This window comes from Callorhinus ursinus, unplaced genomic scaffold (genome assembly GCF_003265705.2).
Source record: "Callorhinus ursinus isolate GAN/ISIS: 27379988/994484 unplaced genomic scaffold, GSC_fseal_2.0 scaffold8, whole genome shotgun sequence".
NCBI lineage: Eukaryota > Metazoa > Chordata > Mammalia > Carnivora > Otariidae > Callorhinus > Callorhinus ursinus.
In genome coordinates this window covers 40,582,731-40,602,664 of record NW_027397070.1, presented here as the reverse complement: position 1 = coordinate 40,602,664, position 19,934 = coordinate 40,582,731, and the positions used below count along the sequence as shown (strand labels likewise).

Genomic DNA, 19,934 nt, shown 5'->3' with positions numbered 1-19,934 from the left:
ACACGAATGTTTATAGGTATGACGTCATTATCTTCAGTGAGCCAGCAATTCCCTGGACCATCAGTCCCTTGATCTCGTCATCTCCAAGAACCTCCTCCCCTACCTCATCCCTGCCCCTCAGTCTGTCGACACCTGGAACCCCCCCCCCCCGCTAACTTCCTACGTTCAGACCCCCCACCATCCCATGGCACCTCCTCCTTACCTAGCTCTCCTGTGGTGTGAATACCCACACCATAGTTATGTAGCCCCAGGAGGACCTCCAGAGCACTGCAGCCCCTCCTACCATCACTTCCTCAAATTATCCAACCGAGATGCCACACTCATCACTTTAGTCATTCTCTTGCCAATACCCTCAACCTCCTGGCCCCCTTGTCCTTCCGCGCCGAGAGCCTGAGAAAACCCCAACTCTCAATGACCCATCCATCTGTCTGCTTTGTGTGGCTGGCTGATGAGAGCTGCTACAGAAAAATCACATTGCCTTGCATGTTGATGCCGTTATAAATACATAGCCACCAGCATCAGCCGGGGCCTCCAATTAAACCGTCAATCCTTTATTTTTTTTTATTTCCCTAATCACCACTAACCTAATCTCCACAACGATTATTTCACATGTTTGCTACTCTTCTTAAACTTCTTGCCCTTCAGTTTCAGCATGTATCCTGGCCTTTTCACATGGACACACATATACATACAATAGGGACCATCAGAAAGAAGATTTTTCAATATTCTGCTACTAACCTCATAAATCTTTTTGAATTTGTGCTCATCACATCTTTCTCTCTTCCTAAGATAAATTTCTCTCCATCTCATCATTTATATTCTCAAAAGCAGTGTATGAGAATCACAGTTGCTCCACATTCTCATCAATACTTGGTATGGTCAGCCTTTTTTATTTTAGCCATTATAGTAGATACATGGTGGCATTTTATTGTGGTTTTAATCTGCTTACCCCTAATGACTAATGATATTGAGCATTTTTTCTGTGGCTAATTAGCCATCTGTGTATCTTCTTTGGTGATGCACTGTTCAAATCACTTGACAATTTAAAAAATGGAGTTATTTTCTTAATCCTGAGTTGGGGATTAAAGAAAAAATCCGACTACAAATACTTTATCAGGTATGTGATTTGCAAATATTTTCTCCCCATATTTCGTTTCTTTTCATTATCTTTCAAAGAGTAGAAATTCTTAATTTTGATGAAGTCCAACTTATCAATTTGCTCTTCTTTGGATCAGGCTTTTGGCGCTGTAAGTGCTACTTCTTGAAATAACTTGTTAATGCATTCTGTTACACCACAGTCCCCAAATTCCCTTCCGTGCCAGTTATCAATTTGTTGCCTCTCAGCTCCAATTCATCCTTTTTGCCTGCCCTGTGAAAGCAGAAATGGACCCTAGAAATATGTTTTTCTTTGCCATCTGGCATGATGTTAAACTTGGGTGGCAGGAGGAAATGGGTTCGCTTGCTAGTTCTGCTGGGCTAGCCCCGCAGGTGTCTGTAGCACTAAACTCTCGTTGTGCGCACACTTTCTCTGTCGGCACTCAGTGGCCGGCAGCTTCCTCTTCAGGGTTTTGTAACAGAGTTCCTTCCATCAGACACCTCCCTGTGGACAGCTTTCCTTGGCACCCTACACAGTGGGCGTCCAGCAACGTCTCTGCCCTTCAGTACACTCTACCTATCCCTCTCCAGCAAGGTCTGGGAGTGAAGGAGTCTCTTCCTCAGGGACTGTCTCTCAGCCCCAAGTGGTGGCTGTTCTATATTATATTGTATTATTTCTATTACATCTGTGATTACATTTTTAAAATATTATATTTTTAGCTGCTGTTTTAATCTTCTTGAGTGTTCTCTTTACTTCTTCCTAGCCCACAGGTGGGCAAACCACAGGCTAAATCCAGCCTACCGCCTGTTTGTGTGAATAAGTTTTCCTGGAACATGCTCAATCATCTATATATCGCTTAGGGCTGCTTTACACTACAACAGCAAAATTCAGCAGCTGCAAGAGAGACCAGATGGCCCCCAAAGCCGAAAACATTTTTTTTCTGTACAGAAAACATTTAGGGACGCCCGGGTGGCTCAGTCGGTTGAGCACCCGCCTTCTGCTCAGGTCATGATCCCAGGGTCCTGGGGTTGAGCCCCGCATCGGGCTCCCTGCTCTGCTTCTCCCTCTGCCTGCCACTCCCCCTGCTTGTGTTCTCTCTCTCTCTCTGACAAATAAATAAAATCTTAAAAAAAAATTTAATAACCCCTATACTAGCCAGTTCCTCATTAGTCCAATCCCATTATGTTTCATAATTCTTGATATTAATCTCTCCCTGTTCAAATTACTGTGTGGCTTCTCTAGTCTCATTGGACCCAGTCTAACGCCTCACCAACCTCTCTGTCCCTTTGTCATTGTCCATTTTCAGGCTCACCTTCCTCTACCTATCCCATAATGTTAGTGCTCCCCAAGACCCTCCTCTCTGCTTTCTGTCATAGCCTCTCTAAGCCCCTTGTTTGCTTACTCATCTTTCATTATTGGGTTTAACCAATGGTTTTTAATTTGGGTTCTATGAATGAAATTGCATGCAGATTTTGTGTGGATGTGCAAAAGCACATACATGTGGGGAGGTCTCCAGCCTCCTCTTTGGGCAATGTGGCTTACTAGTCAAGGGCACAGAGACTGGATATATCCTTCTTAAGTTTGAATCCCAGTTCTGCCACAATGGCCTGGGATAATTTATTTAAACATGCTGTTGCCTCAGTATCCTTGTCTGTAAAAAAAAAAAAAAAAAAAATTATAGTCCTACTTCATAGAGTTACTATGGGAATTAAGGTAGTTAATATATACAAAGCACTTGGACAGGGCCTGGCACATAATAAGCACCATTTAGGCACTGGCTATAATCGTCATTTCTAGCACTCCCTCTTGCCCTTGTGCCACAGCTAGACCACTGTTTTCCCTTGTTCTAGTGCCCCCGCTTTCTCTGACTCTAGATCTCCAGTGGACTCTTCCCTCTGCTCGGAGGACTCTTGCCTGTATGTTTGCTCACTAACTCCTGACCTTCCCTCAGGCCTCAACTCAAATGTATTTCTTCATAGAAGCTTTTCCTGATCTCCAAACCAGGAGGAGCTTCATGCTATGACCTCCCAAAACTTTCTTTTCCCTCATAACCCTCATCACAATTTATTCATGGTGATCACGTAAAGTTCCTCCCTGACAGGCCATAAGCTCTGAGAGGGCAGAGGTCATTTCTGCCTGGCTCCCTGCTGCACCTCAGCACAGTGCCAAGGAATAGCATAAACATTCGTCAAATGAATAAGTGAATGAATAAGGAACAAAACACATAAAGTCTTTTAATAAAGGTGTAAAAACCTATGCATATAATAGGTACCACAATAATGAGCATATGACAAAATCTGATGATTATTAGATAATCTAACATGAAATCAGTAGAAATTTATATTGTGTGAAGGAAGCCTCTTCAATTTCTATAAGATATATTCATTTAAATTGAGCTTGGAACATGTCTTTCAATCAAATGAAAATTAATTATCCAATCAGTGACTTGTTAAAACATCCCCTACCTCTACCTCTTGGAAACCAGATATAAGCCTCAGATGGCAGAGCTGAAAGAAATAATTGAACAGGGAACCTGCTTGTTCTCAGAGAATTTTCATGGCCTTAATTCAAGACAGGATTACAGACTTTCATGAGTAAGCAAAACCAACTGTGCTAATCTGAGAAATTCATTGCCACCCTGGGAGTTAATGTATCTAATCCAAGTCCACCAGGAAAACTGTGTTCTATTATCAATTAACACTCAAACAGCAGGAAAATGATGGTAGCATTATAATACAAAATAGACACAATAAAGTGATTCTCCTGGGAATGTCTTCAGGGACGGGTTGCTTAGAGTCCCCTGGATGAAGGAATCCCTAAGGAGGAAGGATTCCCACCTCCCCTCTTCCTTCCTAACTGTCAGACTCCAACCGCTCCCCTCCTGTGTAATCAGCCTCGGAACACTCCCAAGACGCCAATCTTTATCTCCAGGAGAAACAATGCGGTAACTGCTTCACTATGGGGAAAACTTAACGAAGTTTTGTTTCCGGGAGCTAGAGGCACCGGGAGCTAGAGGACTGGGGAGGTTTCACGACAATCCTGGCGGCCAGCGGGCTGTGGGAGAGTTGGACGATCCTCTAGAAGCCCTAGAGCCTAGATGGCTGGGGATTTGTTGCGTTAGGTCAGCTTGTCCGAGCAGCGCGGGAAGCAGCGCCCTCACGCCCAAGCTGTGGACTACATTTCCCAGACCGCTTTGCTCCCCGGGCTGTCGTACTAAGATTAGGGCGTGTCTGGGAGGAGCAGCACGGTCCGCGAACGCTGCTGGGGCATCTCGCTCAGCTCCTACCTACGGCCACAGCAGCCGTCCCACAAGATGATCGGGATCCTCCTGCTCCTGCTCCTGCTCCTCCCCCTTTTCCTGTACATCGCTGCACCCCAAATCAGGTCTGTGCAAATGCATTGTCTTCTTTGAGAAGAATTCAGGAGGACGTTAATCCTCACCGAAGCTCTGTTTCCAAAAGAAGGAAAAGGAAGATCCCTGGGGGGGCTCCAAGTAGGTCGAGGCCGGGAGTTGGGTTGGTCGGAGGAGGTCCAGCTCTCCTGGATGCGGGGGGACGAGAGCAGGAGACCCCAGGCGGTGGGAAGGGGCTGTAGTCCGGATCCCCTCACTCTGTTTCTCCCGATCCCTTTTTTCGTCTCAGAAGCCCTTGCTTTCTGCTCCAGAGAACCCCGAGTGCAAGGCTGCCTCAGACACTTAAGTTCCCAGCATTGGTAGATTTTAGACCCTGAAATGGGGTATGGACCTTAAGACTGTTTTCCCCTTAGCTCCCATCCCTTGAACTAGCCCTATCTAGTTTCTTGCTTCCAGCCTTTGAAGTACAATGGAGCGATTCGACCTTTTGCACTCTGAAACTGTCCGTCGATGGGAATCGTGCTATCTGCAGACCCGTTGCTTGCTTCTCTTGTTGCAATTAGATTCGCCTTCTTTTCTGGGCGGATGTTGTAGAGGAAAGAAATGAAAGGGTTTCATCATGAGCCGTATCCTGCCTTCAGAGGAGGAGTATCTGGGGACCTGAATCACGCCCAGGGTTTGGGGGTGAGGCAGAGAGGATGAAGGGTAGTGGGCTCTTGACCTGGTGACAGATCAGCCAATGGCTGGCTGAGTGCCGCCCAGAATTGGCGGAAAGCTGCACAACGGGCGCCTGCTGATTGGTTCTGAGTAAATCACCCGTAGTGACGGTGAACCAGGGACTGTAGAGACGGAGTCCTTCCCCGGGGGCTGGGGCGGGGGCGTGGTCACCATCCACCCTCGTGCTCCTCTTAGAGTTTCATTTTTCCTCCCTTCTGAACACCTAGTGCTCACACTCAGATGAGAACGCTTTTTTTCTTTCCACCCGAAGATCCTTTTACCCAAATAGAATTCCAACGAAAAGTTGAGCCTGCACTGAAAATAGTGCTCACACCTCCGCGAGGTTTTTCAGAGGAAGATTATACTGCAAGGGTCATATCCCAACTACCTGGCTGGGTCATGGGAGCTAGCCTAGAGCTGGACTTTTCAGCTGATTCTCTTTCAGTCCTGTCGGTAAGGAGAAGAAAGAACTCAGTAGAACTCCTGATATGTTGTTGCTCCTGGAGCTAAAACTGAAAGGATGTGAAAAACTGAGCAGGGAGGCTTGTTCTCTGAGGAGGAAGATATCTTTTGGTGAGCACCGGTTTGCTTCCTTATTGGCCTGTGTGCACTAAGCAGATAACTTTAGTGGCTAGGAGTGTGTGCCTTGCAACGCCAGGTTCAATGAAAAAGGCTGAAATGCTCTTTAAAAGGGCATCTCCTGGTCAAGAGATTCTTTTAACTTGAGTCTTGAAATTTGCAGAGAAGAAAAAAGAACAATCCCTGTTTGTGCATTCATTTCTTTGGAAAAGAAGGGTAGTATAGTGCTTAGGAACAAGGACACTAATTAAACCAGGACTTGAAACCCAGCTCCCCTTTATACTGATTTATGTCTTTTCTTTATCTTATTTTTGATTGTGTGCGCGTGTTTCTGTTTGCTTTACACCAGCAAACAAGCTTCCATAATTTTAACTTTTTGTGTTGGATTAGCTGCGTATCAAGACTGTAAAGTGCCAGTTGTGGACAGATTGACATAAGTGGACCAGTTTTTGCTTCTTCTAGGCTGAGTCTTATGATTCCCTAAGCCTGTCAAAGAGCTCAAACTGAAGCCAGGTGCCTGGATAATCAAATATTTATCCAGTTCTTGTACTACAGGGGGCAGCTCTAAGGTTTGCCCTTATAATAGAATCGCTTTTGTTCTCGAGCAGGAGCAGAAAATTTTTGAGCAAAAAAAAACCTCGAGCAAGAGCAGAAAATTTTTCTTCAGTCTTCCTTAAGTGTATAAAAAGACTAGAAAGAACCAAAGCAAACTTTAGCCTTGGGATCGGAAGACATGGTAGTTACAGGAACCTTGGAGACAAGGAAAATGAAGAACTGATGAGCTCTCCTTCTCTCTACAGGAAAATGCTGTCTAGTGGGGTGTGTACATCAACCACCCAACTTCCTGGGAAGGTAGCTGTGGTCACTGGAGCCAACACGGGCATTGGAAAGGAGACAGCCAAAGAACTGGCTCAAAGAGGCAAGCTCACTGCTTCTAATTCCCTCCTACTCCTGCCATTTTATCCCTCACAAGGGTGACCATGCTCATTATTTCCTCCCAATCTTGGAATTCAAGAACTGTCCAAGTGTCCCACAGATTCACTGGTCTGAACCTAGTATAATGCTCTACATATAATGGACACTTAATATTATTGATTTATTTTTCTTTTTTGATTTGTTCATCAAATACCCCTGTCATGAAGTAGGGGTAAAATTCCCATTTAAAAAAAGCAAAACAAAACAGAAAATAACATTTATAAGTCTATGGGTCTGTAGTGTCCACTCAAAAGCAGAGCTGACAGGGTGTCTCTTTTATATATTGGTTGATAGGAGCCCGCGTATATTTAGCGTGCCGGGATGTACAAAAGGGGGAATTGGTGGCCAGAGAGATCCAGATTGTGACTGGGAACCAACAGGTGTTAGTGCGGAAACTGGATTTGGCTGATACGAAATCTATTCGAGCTTTTGCTAAAGACTTCTTAGCAGGTAAGTATAGAACTGGAGATTATGTTGTTGGTCTTGCAATTAACATGGCAGACTTAGTTAAAGGAAAAAATCCTTCTCCCTCTTTAATACATAGAAATACTAGATAGGGCGCCTCGGTGGCTCAGTCGGTTAAGCATCTGCCTTCGGCTCAGATCATGATCCCAGGGTCCTGGGATCGAGCCCTGCATTGGGCTCCCTGCTCCTCGGGGAGCCTGCTTCTCCCTCTGCCTCTGCCTCTGCCTCTCTCTCTCTCTCTCTCTGTCTCTCATGAATAAATAAATAAAATCTTAAAAAAAATAAAGAAATACTAGATAAATTAAAATAAACAACTTTCATTCAAAGGGGAATCCTCAAGAAGCAGCAACAAAAAATGAGTTTAAAAAGTCATAGCAGTGCATAAGAACTAAAGCCAAAAACCTCACGGGAGTATCAGAACTCAATATGAGCCTTAGGGTCTGGAGTCTAAATACTCATACAGGGACAGAAGATGAGGCCTCAGGCCCTGAGAGCAGGGAGCTGTATCTTAGGCTCCACATAAGGTTGGGACTCACAAAAAGTCGCCTGGTCCATGGTACAGGGGCTTAAAAAAAAACATAGGCCACCAGCTCCAAGACATGGCAAAGAAGCTTATCTTCTCTTTAGATGGCTAGAGAGTCATCTGCAAGATATTAGAACCTCAAGTTGGCATCCTCTGTGGGGGAGAATTTATTACATCACCAAAAGGTTTAAGAATCTTGAGCTGAAAAGTTAACATAAAACCCTGTAGCGTCACATCAAAATCAAACCCAAGAGGGCATATCCCCTCATAACATAGGGATCTTGGCCTCCATAGGTAAACAACTTCTACAGATATGAGCTCTTAGTTAGAAATTACAAATCACATGAAAAAACCACGAGAAAGAGTTGTCAAATGCATCAAAGAGGTGAAACCAGTATTTCTTTTGGCACCTTTTGGAATTCTCCAGTGAAACCAGTATTTCTTTTGGCACCTTTTGGAATTCTCCAGTGGCAAGGGGTGCATACAGAACAGCCTGTTTGCTCTTGCTTTGGAATCTTCTGATTCAGCTCAGGAAGTCTTTCTATTGGGAGAGGTGAGCAGAACATTTTCCCCAAAGCAGTGAGTGAGTAGCTCCTTAATTGGAAAGATCGGAAAGGCCATTTGGTTGTATAAGATGGAATTTTGCTCTGTAGTAAGTAGGTAGGATTCAACTAAAGTCTTAGACATTGAAAAACAATACAAAATACATATGAAGGGGAAATGGAGAAAAGACTAAAGTCCTGCATCCCAATTTTCAAAGCCTGGGTGTAAGGCAGATTTCTCAGATATAACTGCTGTGGCTGGCTGCTTCCACACCACATCTCCTCTTTCCTGCAGAGGAAAAGCATCTTCACATTCTGATCAACAACGCAGGAGTGATGATGTGTCCCTACTCTAAGACAGCAGATGGCTTTGAGATGCACATGGGAGTCAACCACTTGGGTAAGAAATCTGGTCTCATCCCCAAACTAGAGGAAGCCTAAAATTCTCCTTGGAAAACTTAGGGGTCAGGCTGAGCCAGCCACCTCTGGGCCCTAATAGACCATAAGTGAATAGTAAATACTATGATCCTGCCTGAAAACTCAGAGATAAACTTAGGCCCACTCGAGGTTCCACCTGCTTTTTAATTTGTGATCCAGATTCAGTTTACCTTGGGGCATTTTTGAACAGCCTAATTGGACTGGGGACTGTGTTGCTTTCTTTGTGGTTATCCTCATGACCAGCATCAGGTAGAGGCTGCCTGTCCTTAAAGAGTGATATTAATCAAAGTTGGAAGGAGACAAGACTTCATAGTCACATGATCCAGACCTCCCTCATGGAAGGATGGCTGTCCTATTTCCCCAAACCCTCCCTGAGCTTGTTCTGTAGTTGATAATGAATTAATGAGGCCAACAGCCTTGTTCCTGAGTTCTCTGCAGGGCTCACCATGACTCCCTTCATCTTGGCGTTGGCCCTGAACTCTGTTAATTCTAGTTTTTCTCATAGGTCACTTTCTCCTGACCCATCTGCTGCTAGAGAAGCTGAAGGAGTCAGCCCCATCAAGGGTAGTGAATGTGTCTTCTCTAGCACATCACCTGGGAAGGATCCACTTCCATAACCTACAGGGCGAGAAATTCTACAATGCAGGTCTGGCCTACTGTCACAGCAAGTTAGCCAACATTCTCTTCACCCAGGAACTGGCTCGGAGGCTCAAAGGTAGGCTTAGAAGAAGTAAGTATAGAGATATGAGTCAATGGAAAGTAATGAAAAGCCACACGATTACATACTGTTTTCTGGAGCCCATCCCCTGGACAAACCTGCTGCCATGACTATAACGGGGTATTATTTTAGTGAATAGCCCACAGTTGAATATTGGATGTGGCTGGCAGGAGATGGGGACATACTATTCTGACTTTGAGTCATAAGGCTTGGCTTACTAGCTGTGTGACCTGCAGCAAGCTACTTAACTTTTCAGACTTATTTCCTCATAAGTAAGACTACTTTATAGGTTATTATCCTCATTAAATCAGGCCTCATGAACAAGCAAGGTTTTTTACTCATAGACTAGATGGAAGGGAAGGACCTGGGGGCACCTGGGTGGCTCAGTGGGTTAAGCGTCTGGCTCTTGGTTTCTGCTCAGGTCATGATCTCAGGGTTGTGAGATCCAGCCCAAGCTCAGGCTGTGGGCTCAATGCAGAGATTCTGTCTGAGATTCTCTCCATCTCTCTCCCTCTGTCCCTTCTGTGCATGTGCTCTCTCTCACTCTCAAATAAATAAAATCCTTTTTTTCTTTTTTTAAGATTTTTTAATTTATTTGACAGAGAGAAACACAACGAGAGAGGGAACACAAGCAGGGGGAGCGGGAGAGGGAGAAGCAGGCTTCCTGTGGAGCAGGGAGCCCGATGCGGGGCTCGATCCCAGGACTCTGGGACCATGACCTGAGCCGAAGGCAGACGCTTAACAACTGAGCCACCCAGGTGCCCCTAAATAAAATCTTTTTTAAAAAGTGGGGGGAGGGACCTGAACTGGCACTAGATACAACCATTAGGATAAAACAGGCACTGGAACTAAGGTGGTGGTGGTGGGGAGGGGGAGTGTCTCCCTAACAGCAAAAGGTTAAATAAGTGAGAAATGTATGCTCGAAGAGGGGAGTCTCCAATCACAAATACACAGAGGTCCTTAGCACTCTCTACTCTGAATTTTCAATAAAAAGAAGGGTAACCCAGGGTGGACAACTGGAGTTGCTTAGGAGTTGAGGCAGGCAGAATTTTGGCTCAAGGAATCAGACACAGGAACCCCACCACTGGAACAGGATCATCAAAGTACGTGGAAATTAAATGGGTTACAGAGTGGGTGGGATGAGGCATCTGAGGATGTTGAGGAACATTCCAGGCAGATGGAAGAGAATGCTCAAAGGTCTGGGCTCTGTTTGAGTAATTGACAGGCTGCTATGATTAAAATGTAGAAAGCAAGAGGAGTAGAGGTCTGAGCTGAGACGGTGAGGTAGACAGAGGCAAAACCCTTCAAGGCTATGGTAAGGATTTTAGTGGAAGAGCAGTGGAGAACCTTTAAAATGAAAGCCTTTTTAAAATGGGGGCAGGAGTGTGTGCAGCAGGTGATTTCTGTAGCGTAGGTGAGAAATGAGGGTGGTCTGGGCTAGAGTGGTGGAGATGGAGGGTAGTGCACGCTTCTAAGAGATATTTAGGCTGAGAAACCCTCAGGGCTTGTTGATAGATATGCATGGTAAGGTGAGGAATTGTCAAGTACTGCTCTGTGTGCCTGCCTCATTGGGAGTTAGGGAATACTGCAAGATCCAGGTTTGGCCTTGAAAGTGTGAAGTTAGTTTTGCACCTCTGTGTCAGCATTACTACGGGTCATCTAGAGTAGATATCAAGGGACACCTGGGTGGGTCAGTCGGTTAAGCGTCTGCCTTCTGCTCAGGTCATGATCCCAGGGTCCTGGGATCAAGCCTCATGTTGGGCTCCCTGCTCAGCGGGGAGTCTGCTTCTCTCTCTCCCTCCCCCCCGCCTTCCTTGTGTGCAAGCGCGCACACGCGCTCTCTCTCTAGCTCACTCTCAAATAAATAAATAAAATCTTAAAAAAAAATAGAGTAGATGCCAAGTTGGAAATAATATATGTCCATTGTCCTTTATCTGCAATCATGAAATCCACAAAGACCTGAAAATTCAATTTTTTCAGAACCTTGACACCAAAGCTCATTTGGCAACAAAATCTCCCTTGTACTAGGGAGGTTAGGTAATAAGCAGTTTATATATGTGTGTCATAATTATCTTTCTAAAATTGGTAAAAATTTGGAAACCTCTCTGGCCCCAAGTTTCTAGTAAAGAACGGGGGACCTAACCTAGCACATGCAGAGTGTCATTTAGCACTTACCATGTACCTAACCTAGCACATAGTGTCACTTAGCACTTACCGTGTACCAGAGACTATCGAGGCTCTTGTACATATGAACTCATTTAATCCTCAGAACCACCTTGTGAGGTGCAGGTATTAGGATTATCCCCATTTTAAGAGGAAACTGGGTCAGGGACACCTGGGTGGCTCAGTCATTAAGCGTCTGCCTTCGGCTCAGGTCACGATCCCGGGGTCCTGGGATCGAGTCCCACATCGGGCTCCCTGCTCAGTGAGGAGCCTGCTTCTCCCTCTCCCTCTACTGCTCCCCCTGCTTGTGCTCGCTCTCTCTCTCTGACAAATAAATAAATAAAAATATTAAAAAAAAAAAAAAGAGGAAACTGGGTCACAGCATTGGGAGCTTGCCCAGGCTCACACAGCTCGTGAGTGGTATAACTAAGATTTGAAAGTGGGCAGTCTGACCACAGAGTCTGTGCCCTTAGCCACTCAGTCAGCCAAGAGTTCCAAGGAGTACAATGTGTATAAAAATGTGCGTGCCATATAGTTATAGAGAAGGAGTTAGGCAAGCCATGGGAACGCCAGCATTTGAAGTTTGGGTAGAAGATGAGGGACTGGTCCAGGAAACTGAGAGGAAGCAGCAAGAAAGGTTTGGAAAACCAGGAGTGTGGGGTCATGGAAGCCAATAAAAAGGCAGCTTTGAGGAAGGAGTGGCCCCTAGAGTCAAGTGCTGCTGAGAGGTTGAGTCCTCGCTCCACTGTTTCCAGTTTTTGTTTTTTTTTTAAAGATTTTATTTATTTGACAGAGAGAAACACAGCGAGAGAGGGAACACAAGCAGGGGGCGTGGGAGAGGGAGAAGCAGGCTTCCCGCCGAGCAGGGAGCCCAATGCGGGGCTCGATCCCAGGACCCTGGGATCATGACATGAGCTGAAGGCAGACGCTCAACGACTGAGCCACCCAGGCGCCCCTCCAAACAGTTAATAACCTCTTTGAGCTTTAATCCTAACCTATGAAATGGGGAGGTGTAAATTACTGTGAGGAGTGTTGTGGGAAGGGGTCTTCCTGGGGTGGGATGTTTATTCATGTCCTCTGCTCTCCTTGGCTATCCAGCAACATTAAGTCCTGCCTTCCTTTCCCTATGGGGCACCCCCCAATTAGGCTCTGGCGTAACGACATATTCTGTCCACCCGGGCACAGTCAACTCTGAACTGGTTCGGCACTCATCCTTCATGAAATGGATGTGGTGGCTTTTCTCCTTCTTCATCAAGACCCCTCAGGAGGGAGCGCAGACCAGCCTGTATTGTGCCCTCACCGAAGGTCTTGAGATTCTCAGTGGGCATCATTTCAGGTATGAATGCATCTGGTTTTGAAGATGGGGTTTTTATGGCTCAAAGGAAATAATCTGGATTTGTCTGGTATATTATACTCCTCTTATGAAGTACATTGTGCGACCTAGCTTTTGTCTTTTGACTAGTGTTTTTACTTTGTAATAAGGGGGTTGACTCATTCGCATTTTTCATGGTACTGCGAGGTTTGATTTTCTCCATGGCTATCTTTTATTATGCTTTCTGGTTGTTTCTTTTCTTCCTACCTTTTGTTATGTCCGTCTAGTTTTCTTTGTTCCCTTTTGGACTCCTGTTCTTTTCTTTCTTTTTTTTTTTACATGAAAAAGAATTTGAATCTGTATTTCTCTATTGTCTTTGGGACTAAAATAGTATCGATTGACTCCCTTCGTGAATAAGTGAAGACTTTTAAAATTGTTTATTGTAGAGAACTTTGAATATGTACAGTAATAGATAAAATAACATGTTGAACCCCCATATGCCCATAATACAGCCTCAACAACCATCAAGCCATCCCCATGCACCAGCCCTTCCCCTATTTTTTTTCCTCTCCTTTTATTCTGAAGCAAATCTCAGACATCACATAATATTGAAATGTTAGCATGTTTTTACCTCCCCCTTCAAGATTATGTGGAAATAACTTGAAATTTTAGAGGAAGGGCTGTAAATAAATTAAAATTGGAAAGAAAGGTAGACCATGAAAGGCCCACAACTCCAGGCTTGTGAGGAGCCACAGAAGTTGTTCCAGTAGAGAAAGAAATAATCTGCTCCGTGCTTCAGAGAAACATCCTGATGACTTGGTTTGATGAACAAGTAAATAACGCAAGCGAGAGAGAATGAGTTCCTGATTAAGGGTAATGACAGTTGGAATACAAAGAAGGGTTAAGTGAGAGAGGCCCTGAAGAGGCAGAATTGTTACAGCTTGATGACTACATGAGCGAGGGGTCTGGGAGGAGTTAGTGACCTGGGGTCAAGCCTGACTTACTAGGAGATTAATAATGACATTAACTGAGACAGCAGACATGGAAAAATCATGTGTAGAGCTTAGGGTTCTTTGATTCCAAAGCAGTGGAAACAGACACATGCTAACTTAAGCAAGAAGGGAATTTGTGAAAATGTGGGGGAATTCTTCTCAAAACCAAAGAGAAGACTGAAGAGCCAGGCTTAGAACAGACAGAGCGGCCAGTCAGCTGACCAGGGCACTGCTGCTGGAATGGGTATCCGCCAACTGTCTTTAGTCTTGGTTTTGTCGCTCACCATTCGCCCTCTAGCAAGGAAGCACTGGATCTTCCATCCTCTCATCCTCACTCCATTGGTTAGGGGAAGACAGGCACTTGATTAACGGGGTCTTCAAACTGTGGGAGAGAGATAATTCCTCAGAAAGGGATCAAGTTGCTGCTGCCAAAAGAATGTAGAAGGGAGGCGCCTGGGTGACTCCGTCGGTTAAGCATCAACTCTTGATCTCAGCTCAGTCTTAATCCCAGGGTTGTGAGATGAAGCCCTGGATCGGGCTCTACACTGGGTGTGGACACTGCTTGAGACTCTTTCTCTCCCCCCCCCTCTGCCCCTTCCTCCCCTTAAAAAAATGTGGAATGGATCAGGTGCCCACTGTGTAATAAACCTGGCTCTGTCCATGTTGAGTGTGTTATCCATAAGACTCCATGTGAGTAGAAGTGTATAGCAGGTAGTTGGCAATGTGGGTCTAAAATCCAGGAAGATAAGTTTACATAGTTTTATGTAGTAGAATGATTTTCCATGGGTGACTGGATTCTACTTCCCTGGAGATTTTAAGGTTTTGACTGAGTAGTTTAAAGAAAGTCAGCCCCGGGGCGCCTGGGTGGCTCAGTCATTAAGCATCTGCCTTGGGCTCAGGTCATGATCTCAGGGTCCTGGGATCAAGCCCCGCATCGGGCTCCCTGCTCGGCGGGAAGCCTGCTTCTCCCTCTCCCACTCCCCCTGCTTGTGTTCCCTCTCTCACTGTGTCTCTCTGTCAAATAGATAAATAAATTAATTAATTAATTTAAAAAAAAGAAAGCCTCAAATCCATGACATAGTAATTATTTAATTGACTTTTGAAGAGCCTTTCCAGTGCCATGGATTCTTAATTTTAAGCATTTTGAAGATCCAACATCAGCTATGTTGGCCACTATCAAGAAATGAGCATAAGTCTGTCTTGACTGAAGCATTAGAAACCTTGTGCTGCTTATTATTCCTGACTGAAACCACAAATCTACTTTTTGTCTCTATGGATCTGTCTGTACTGGGCATTTCATATCAATGGAATCATGTAATATGTGGCCTTTTGTGACTGGCTTCTTGTTTACTTAGCATAATGTGTTCACTGTCATCCATGCCAGAGCGTGTATCAGTATGTTATTCCTTTTAATTGCCAAATAATACTTCATTTTATGGATATACCACATTTTATTTATACATTCATCAGTTGATGGGCATTTGGGTTATCACTTTTTGGTGATATGATGCTGTGATATTCATGTACAGATGTTTATATGGAGATTTCTCTTGGTTTATATACCTAGAAATGGAATCCCACTGAAATATGGGTTATATGTCACTCGTGTTTAACTGTTGAGGAACTGTCAGACTGTTTTCCCAAGTGGCTGCACCATTTCATGTTGCCACCAGCGGTGGACGAGGGTCCCAATCTCTCCATGCCCTTGCTTACACTTCTTATTGTCTGTCCTTTTGATTTTAGCCATCCTGGTAAACATGAAGTAATTCTTCTGCTTACGTTTTTCTATTTTTTCTCATTATGGTTTTCATTTGCATTTTCTTGCTAATGATGTTAAGCATCTTTTCATGTGCTTATTGTCCATTTGTTTATCTTCGTTGGAAAAATGTCTATTCAAATCCTTTGCCCATTTTTAAAATGGGTCATTGCCTTTTTATTGTTTAATTGTAACAGTTCTTTAGATAGTCTGGATCAAGTCCCTTATCAGATGTGTGATTTACAAATATTTTCTCCCATTCTTTGGTTTGTCTTTTCACTTTCTTTATGGTGTCTTTTGAAGCAGAGAAGTTTTGATGAAGTCTAACTTAACCAATTTTTTCTTTTGTCACTTGTGCTTTTGGTGTCATATCTAAGAAACCATTGCCTAACTGAAGGTCATAAAGATTTACTGCTATGTTTTCTTCTAACAATTTTATAATTTGAACATTACATTTTGGTCTATGATTCATTTTGAATTAATTTTTATATATGGCATGGGGCGCCTGGGTGGCTCAGATGGTTAGGCGTCTGCCTTCGGCTCAGGTCATTATCCCAGGGTCCTGAGATTGAGTCCCGCATCAGGCTCCCTGCTCCTTGGGAGCCTGCTTCTCCCTCTGCCTCTCTCTCTCTCTGTGTCTCTCATGAATAAATAAATAAAATCTTTAAAAAAAAATTTATATATGGCATGAGGTAGGGGTCCCTCTTCATTTTTGCATGTGGATATCCAGTTGTCCCAGAACTGTTTGTTGAAAAAATTATTCCTTCCATTGAATTTTCTTGGTAGCTATATTAAAATTCCTTGGACTGGGGCACCTGGGTGGCTCAGTTGAGTGTCCAATTCTTGATCTTGGCTCAGGTCTTGATCTCAGGGCTGTGAGTTCAAGCCCCACATTGGGCTCCATGCTAGGCATGGAGCCTACTTAAAAAAAAAAAAATCCCTGGACTGCCATAACAGAATACCAGAAATGAATTTTCTCACAGTTCTGGACAACGGGAGTTAAGATCAAGGTGCCAGCGGGGTTGGTTTCTGATGAGGCCTCTATCCTGGCTTACAGAGGGCTGCCTTCTTGCTGTGTCCTCAGATGGCTTTTACTCTATGTGTGCACACTCCTGGTGTCTTCTCTTCTTATAAGGACACTAGACCTATTGAATTAGGGCCCTACCTTTATGACCTTACTTAACCTTAATTATCTCCTTAAAAGCCTGATCTCCAACTATAGTCACATTATAGATTCAACATATGGACTTTGGGGAATGTGATTCAGTCCATAACAGATTTATCAAAAATCAATTGACCATAAATGTAAGGGTACCTCTACACTTTTAGTTCTGTTCTATTCATTTATATGTCTATCCTTATGCCAGTAGCACGGTGTCTTGATTACTATGGCTTTGTAGTAAGTTTTGAAATTGGTCTTTTTATGTATACTGGTTGATACTTCCCAAAATCCTACTGGAACTATCAGCACCATGACTGTGCTGATGCCATAAGCACACGTAAGTAGCTTTTACTGTGGTATTCGAATACATTTTACAGCATGTCATAGCTTATGACACAAGGCACTTTCATGTCCCTTGTGTCATTTACTATTCATCATAATCTTGCAAAGAACATAAGGCATAATGCTGTAGAGGCTATAGAGGCTTACAGAGGCCAACTCATTTCCAGAGTCTTATGGAGCCTTTGGTTCTCAGTGATGGTCTTTTTACTCAGCGGTGGCAGGTTGTGCTGGTCACGCTGGTAAGTTCCCTTAAACAGAAGTACTATACTTACCAGACTTGTTTTGTAATTGCAAAGATATCTTTAAGTGGTGTTTCTCAAACTTTGGTGCATTTTAGAACCATCTGAGGAAGTGGTTGAAGACAGATTCCTGGACCTCTACCCTAGAGATTCTGATTCAGCAGGTTCAGATGGGGCCTGAGAATTGGCATTTCTTTTTTTTTTCTTTAAAGATTTTATTTATTTATTTGACAGAGAGAGACGCAGCGAGAGAGGGAACACAAGCAGAGGGAGTGGGAGAGGGAGAGGCAGGCTTCCCGCTGAGCAGGGAGCCCGAAGCGGGGCTCAATCCCAGGACCCTGGGAACATAAACTGAGCCAAAGGCAGATGCTTAATGACTGAGCCACCCAGTCATCCCAGAATTGGCATTTCTAACAAACTCCTAGATGATGCTCCTGCTAGTCCATAACCCGCTCTTTGATTAGCAGCGTCTTTATGGACGTAGTGTTAGGAGTTTGCTTCATGTGCTTATTTCAGCCTTCCAACTTTCCTTTCCACCTTCAGAATTTGCTTGGAATGTCCTGGAAGCAGTTTTCTTGAAATAGTATATAACTTTTTTAATTACTTCTTACGTGACTTAAAAGATTGCAATCTGTTTACTCAGTCACTTTTCAAAAAACCCTTTATTGAATACCTGCTGTGTGTTAGATGCAGCTAATTCAAAAATGATAAAATTTTCTGGGCAGTGCAGCATTTGAATACCCCTCCTGCATTTAACGGGGACTAAAATAATTGGGATTACAGCAATGAAGAGAAGGTATATGAAACACACAGTACCTTATTGTTGCATTTCTTTTATGCTATCATCTTTTCCTTGATTGTTTATGAGGCTGGCTTTCTTATTTGAATTTAAAAACAGTTATAACTTGGGGGTGCCTGGGTGGTGCAGTTGGTTAAGTGTCTGACTTGGTTTCGGCTCAGGTCATGATCTCAGGGTCATGAGTTTGAGCCCCGCATCAGGCTTCATGCTCAGTGGGGAGTCTGCTTGCGATTCTCTCTCTCCCTCTCCCTCTGCCTCTCCTCTGGTGTGCACTCTTTCTCTCTCAAAAGTAAATAAATCTTAAAAAGAATTTAAAAATAAAAAGTTATAATTGCAGGTAGACCTGAAATAGTAAGTTTTGGGGATGGTTTTGTTTGTTTTTACCACTCCAGGCATCTGTAACCAATGTAATCTCAGCAGCATGACACTGTACAAGGTCCTGTGTGAACAGGCTGGACATACACAGGTGTCAGGCGGGCACTGATATTATAGTTAAATATATACATATAAAGGGGAATATAGAGACTAAATGCTATGTATTATATATCAGACATTCTGGTCAGAGGGAGTCTAGTGAGGAGATCTAAATGGTAAATACATTTTCTCTGGGGTAAGGATTGGAGAATGAAGAGATAAAGACAGGCCCTATGAAGTGCATAGAGGACATGTCATCCCTAGGTTGTTTTTCTGTCACATTCCTTGTTCCAGGCAGAGAATAGACTCCATTCATAAACCTCTGTGTTTTAAGCCTCTCTCTTTCCCTTCTAGCGACTGCAGGGTGGCATGGGTCTCTGCCCAGGCTCGGAATGAGACAATAGCAAGACGGCTATGGGACGTCAGCTGTGACCTTCTGGGCATCCCTATGGACTGACAGGTGGTAGCAGGTGGACTCAAGAGAAACCTGCAGCAGACTACTCAGTACTCCCTGCCAAAATGATTCTCCTTCATGACAGCCAAAACCTTGAGCACAAAGAAAACAAACCCTCCAGCCTTTCCTGCTTGATGTCTGATAAAAGCCCAGTGTAACTGCCAGATTCATCAAAACACCTTGCGTTAGTCCAGATTGATTTTGCTCTTGTTACTGCCAGACGTACAAGAGGTATCATAGGATAAGATCTTCGTATGACCTGCAAACTCATATTCACCTTTTGAAACCTACTACCTAGGAGAATCTTAGCTATGGCAGGGTCAATTTATGGCAGTTTGGATTAGTTTCTACCCTCTTTGTTCACAATATAGTTCCTCCCAACCACCAACCAACTTTGATTTCAAGAGGACCACACTGCAGCCCCACCTGAACTCCCAGAATCAACGGTGGCTTGGCTCAAGAGCAGGGCTCATCCCTCACGTATTAAGAAAACCATCATATGCCAACATCTAGATTCTCTCAGGAAACTCTTAACTGAATCTGGATTATGGGATGGGCTTTATCTTCAGCAACCTAAAGCCACTTTAAGACACTTTTACATGTCGACCACAGAAGAGCTTCCTTTTCTAAGAAGTTTGTGGGGTTGGGAGGATGGCAGAAATTTGGAGGAAAGCAGAAATAAAAATCAAGTTTAAACTGTCATTTTCCTACTGTTTCTCAGGCCAGCAAGTGGGTAAAGAAAGGAGCAGTACGAGAAGATAGCTCACCTGCCTGACTTCAGTTTACTGACCCCAGACCCATGGAGGCCTTTTTGTGCTTTAGTTTCTCTTAGAAAATCCGAAGAAGGGAAAGGCTATTTGGTGATTGTCACTGAGTATATCTTTGTGTGTGTTCTT

The 19,934-nt window shown here is 44.0% G+C and overlaps 1 protein-coding gene across 2 annotated transcripts; it reads left to right on the top strand.

The window, feature by feature from the left end:
• The first annotated feature begins 3,901 nt into the window (after positions 1-3,901).
• On the top strand, positions 3,902-19,740 carry RDH11 (retinol dehydrogenase 11). Of its 2 annotated transcripts, none has more exons than XM_025869825.2 (7): positions 3,902-4,040; positions 6,545-6,663; positions 7,014-7,169; positions 8,545-8,649; positions 9,193-9,402; positions 12,715-12,904; positions 18,939-19,740. In XM_025869825.2, exons 1-7 carry the CDS (start codon positions 4,036-4,038, stop codon positions 19,039-19,041), a joined length of 888 nt encoding a protein of 295 aa, XP_025725610.1. In that variant the 5' UTR covers positions 3,902-4,035; the 3' UTR covers positions 19,042-19,740. The 2 variants fall into 2 exon arrangements, with proteins under 2 accessions (XP_025725610.1, XP_025725609.1); XM_025869824.2 differs by lacking the exon at positions 3,902-4,040 and adding an exon at positions 4,070-4,480.
• The last annotated feature ends 194 nt before the right edge of the window (positions 19,741-19,934 follow it).

What these genes read in the sequence shown, in the direction of transcription:
- RDH11 (XM_025869824.2), top strand. Translation starts at nt 4,410, where the DNA reads ATGATCGGGATCCTCCTGCTCCTGCTCCTGCTCCTCCCCCTTTTCCTG. An exon ending in CATGGGAGTCAACCACTTGG is followed by an intron (nt 8,650 to 9,192) that starts GTAAGAAATCTG and finishes TTTTTCTCATAG; the next exon opens with GTCACTTTCTCCTGACCCAT. An exon ending in CTCAGTGGGCATCATTTCAG is followed by an intron (nt 12,905 to 18,938) that starts GTATGAATGCAT and finishes TTTCCCTTCTAG; the next exon opens with CGACTGCAGGGTGGCATGGG.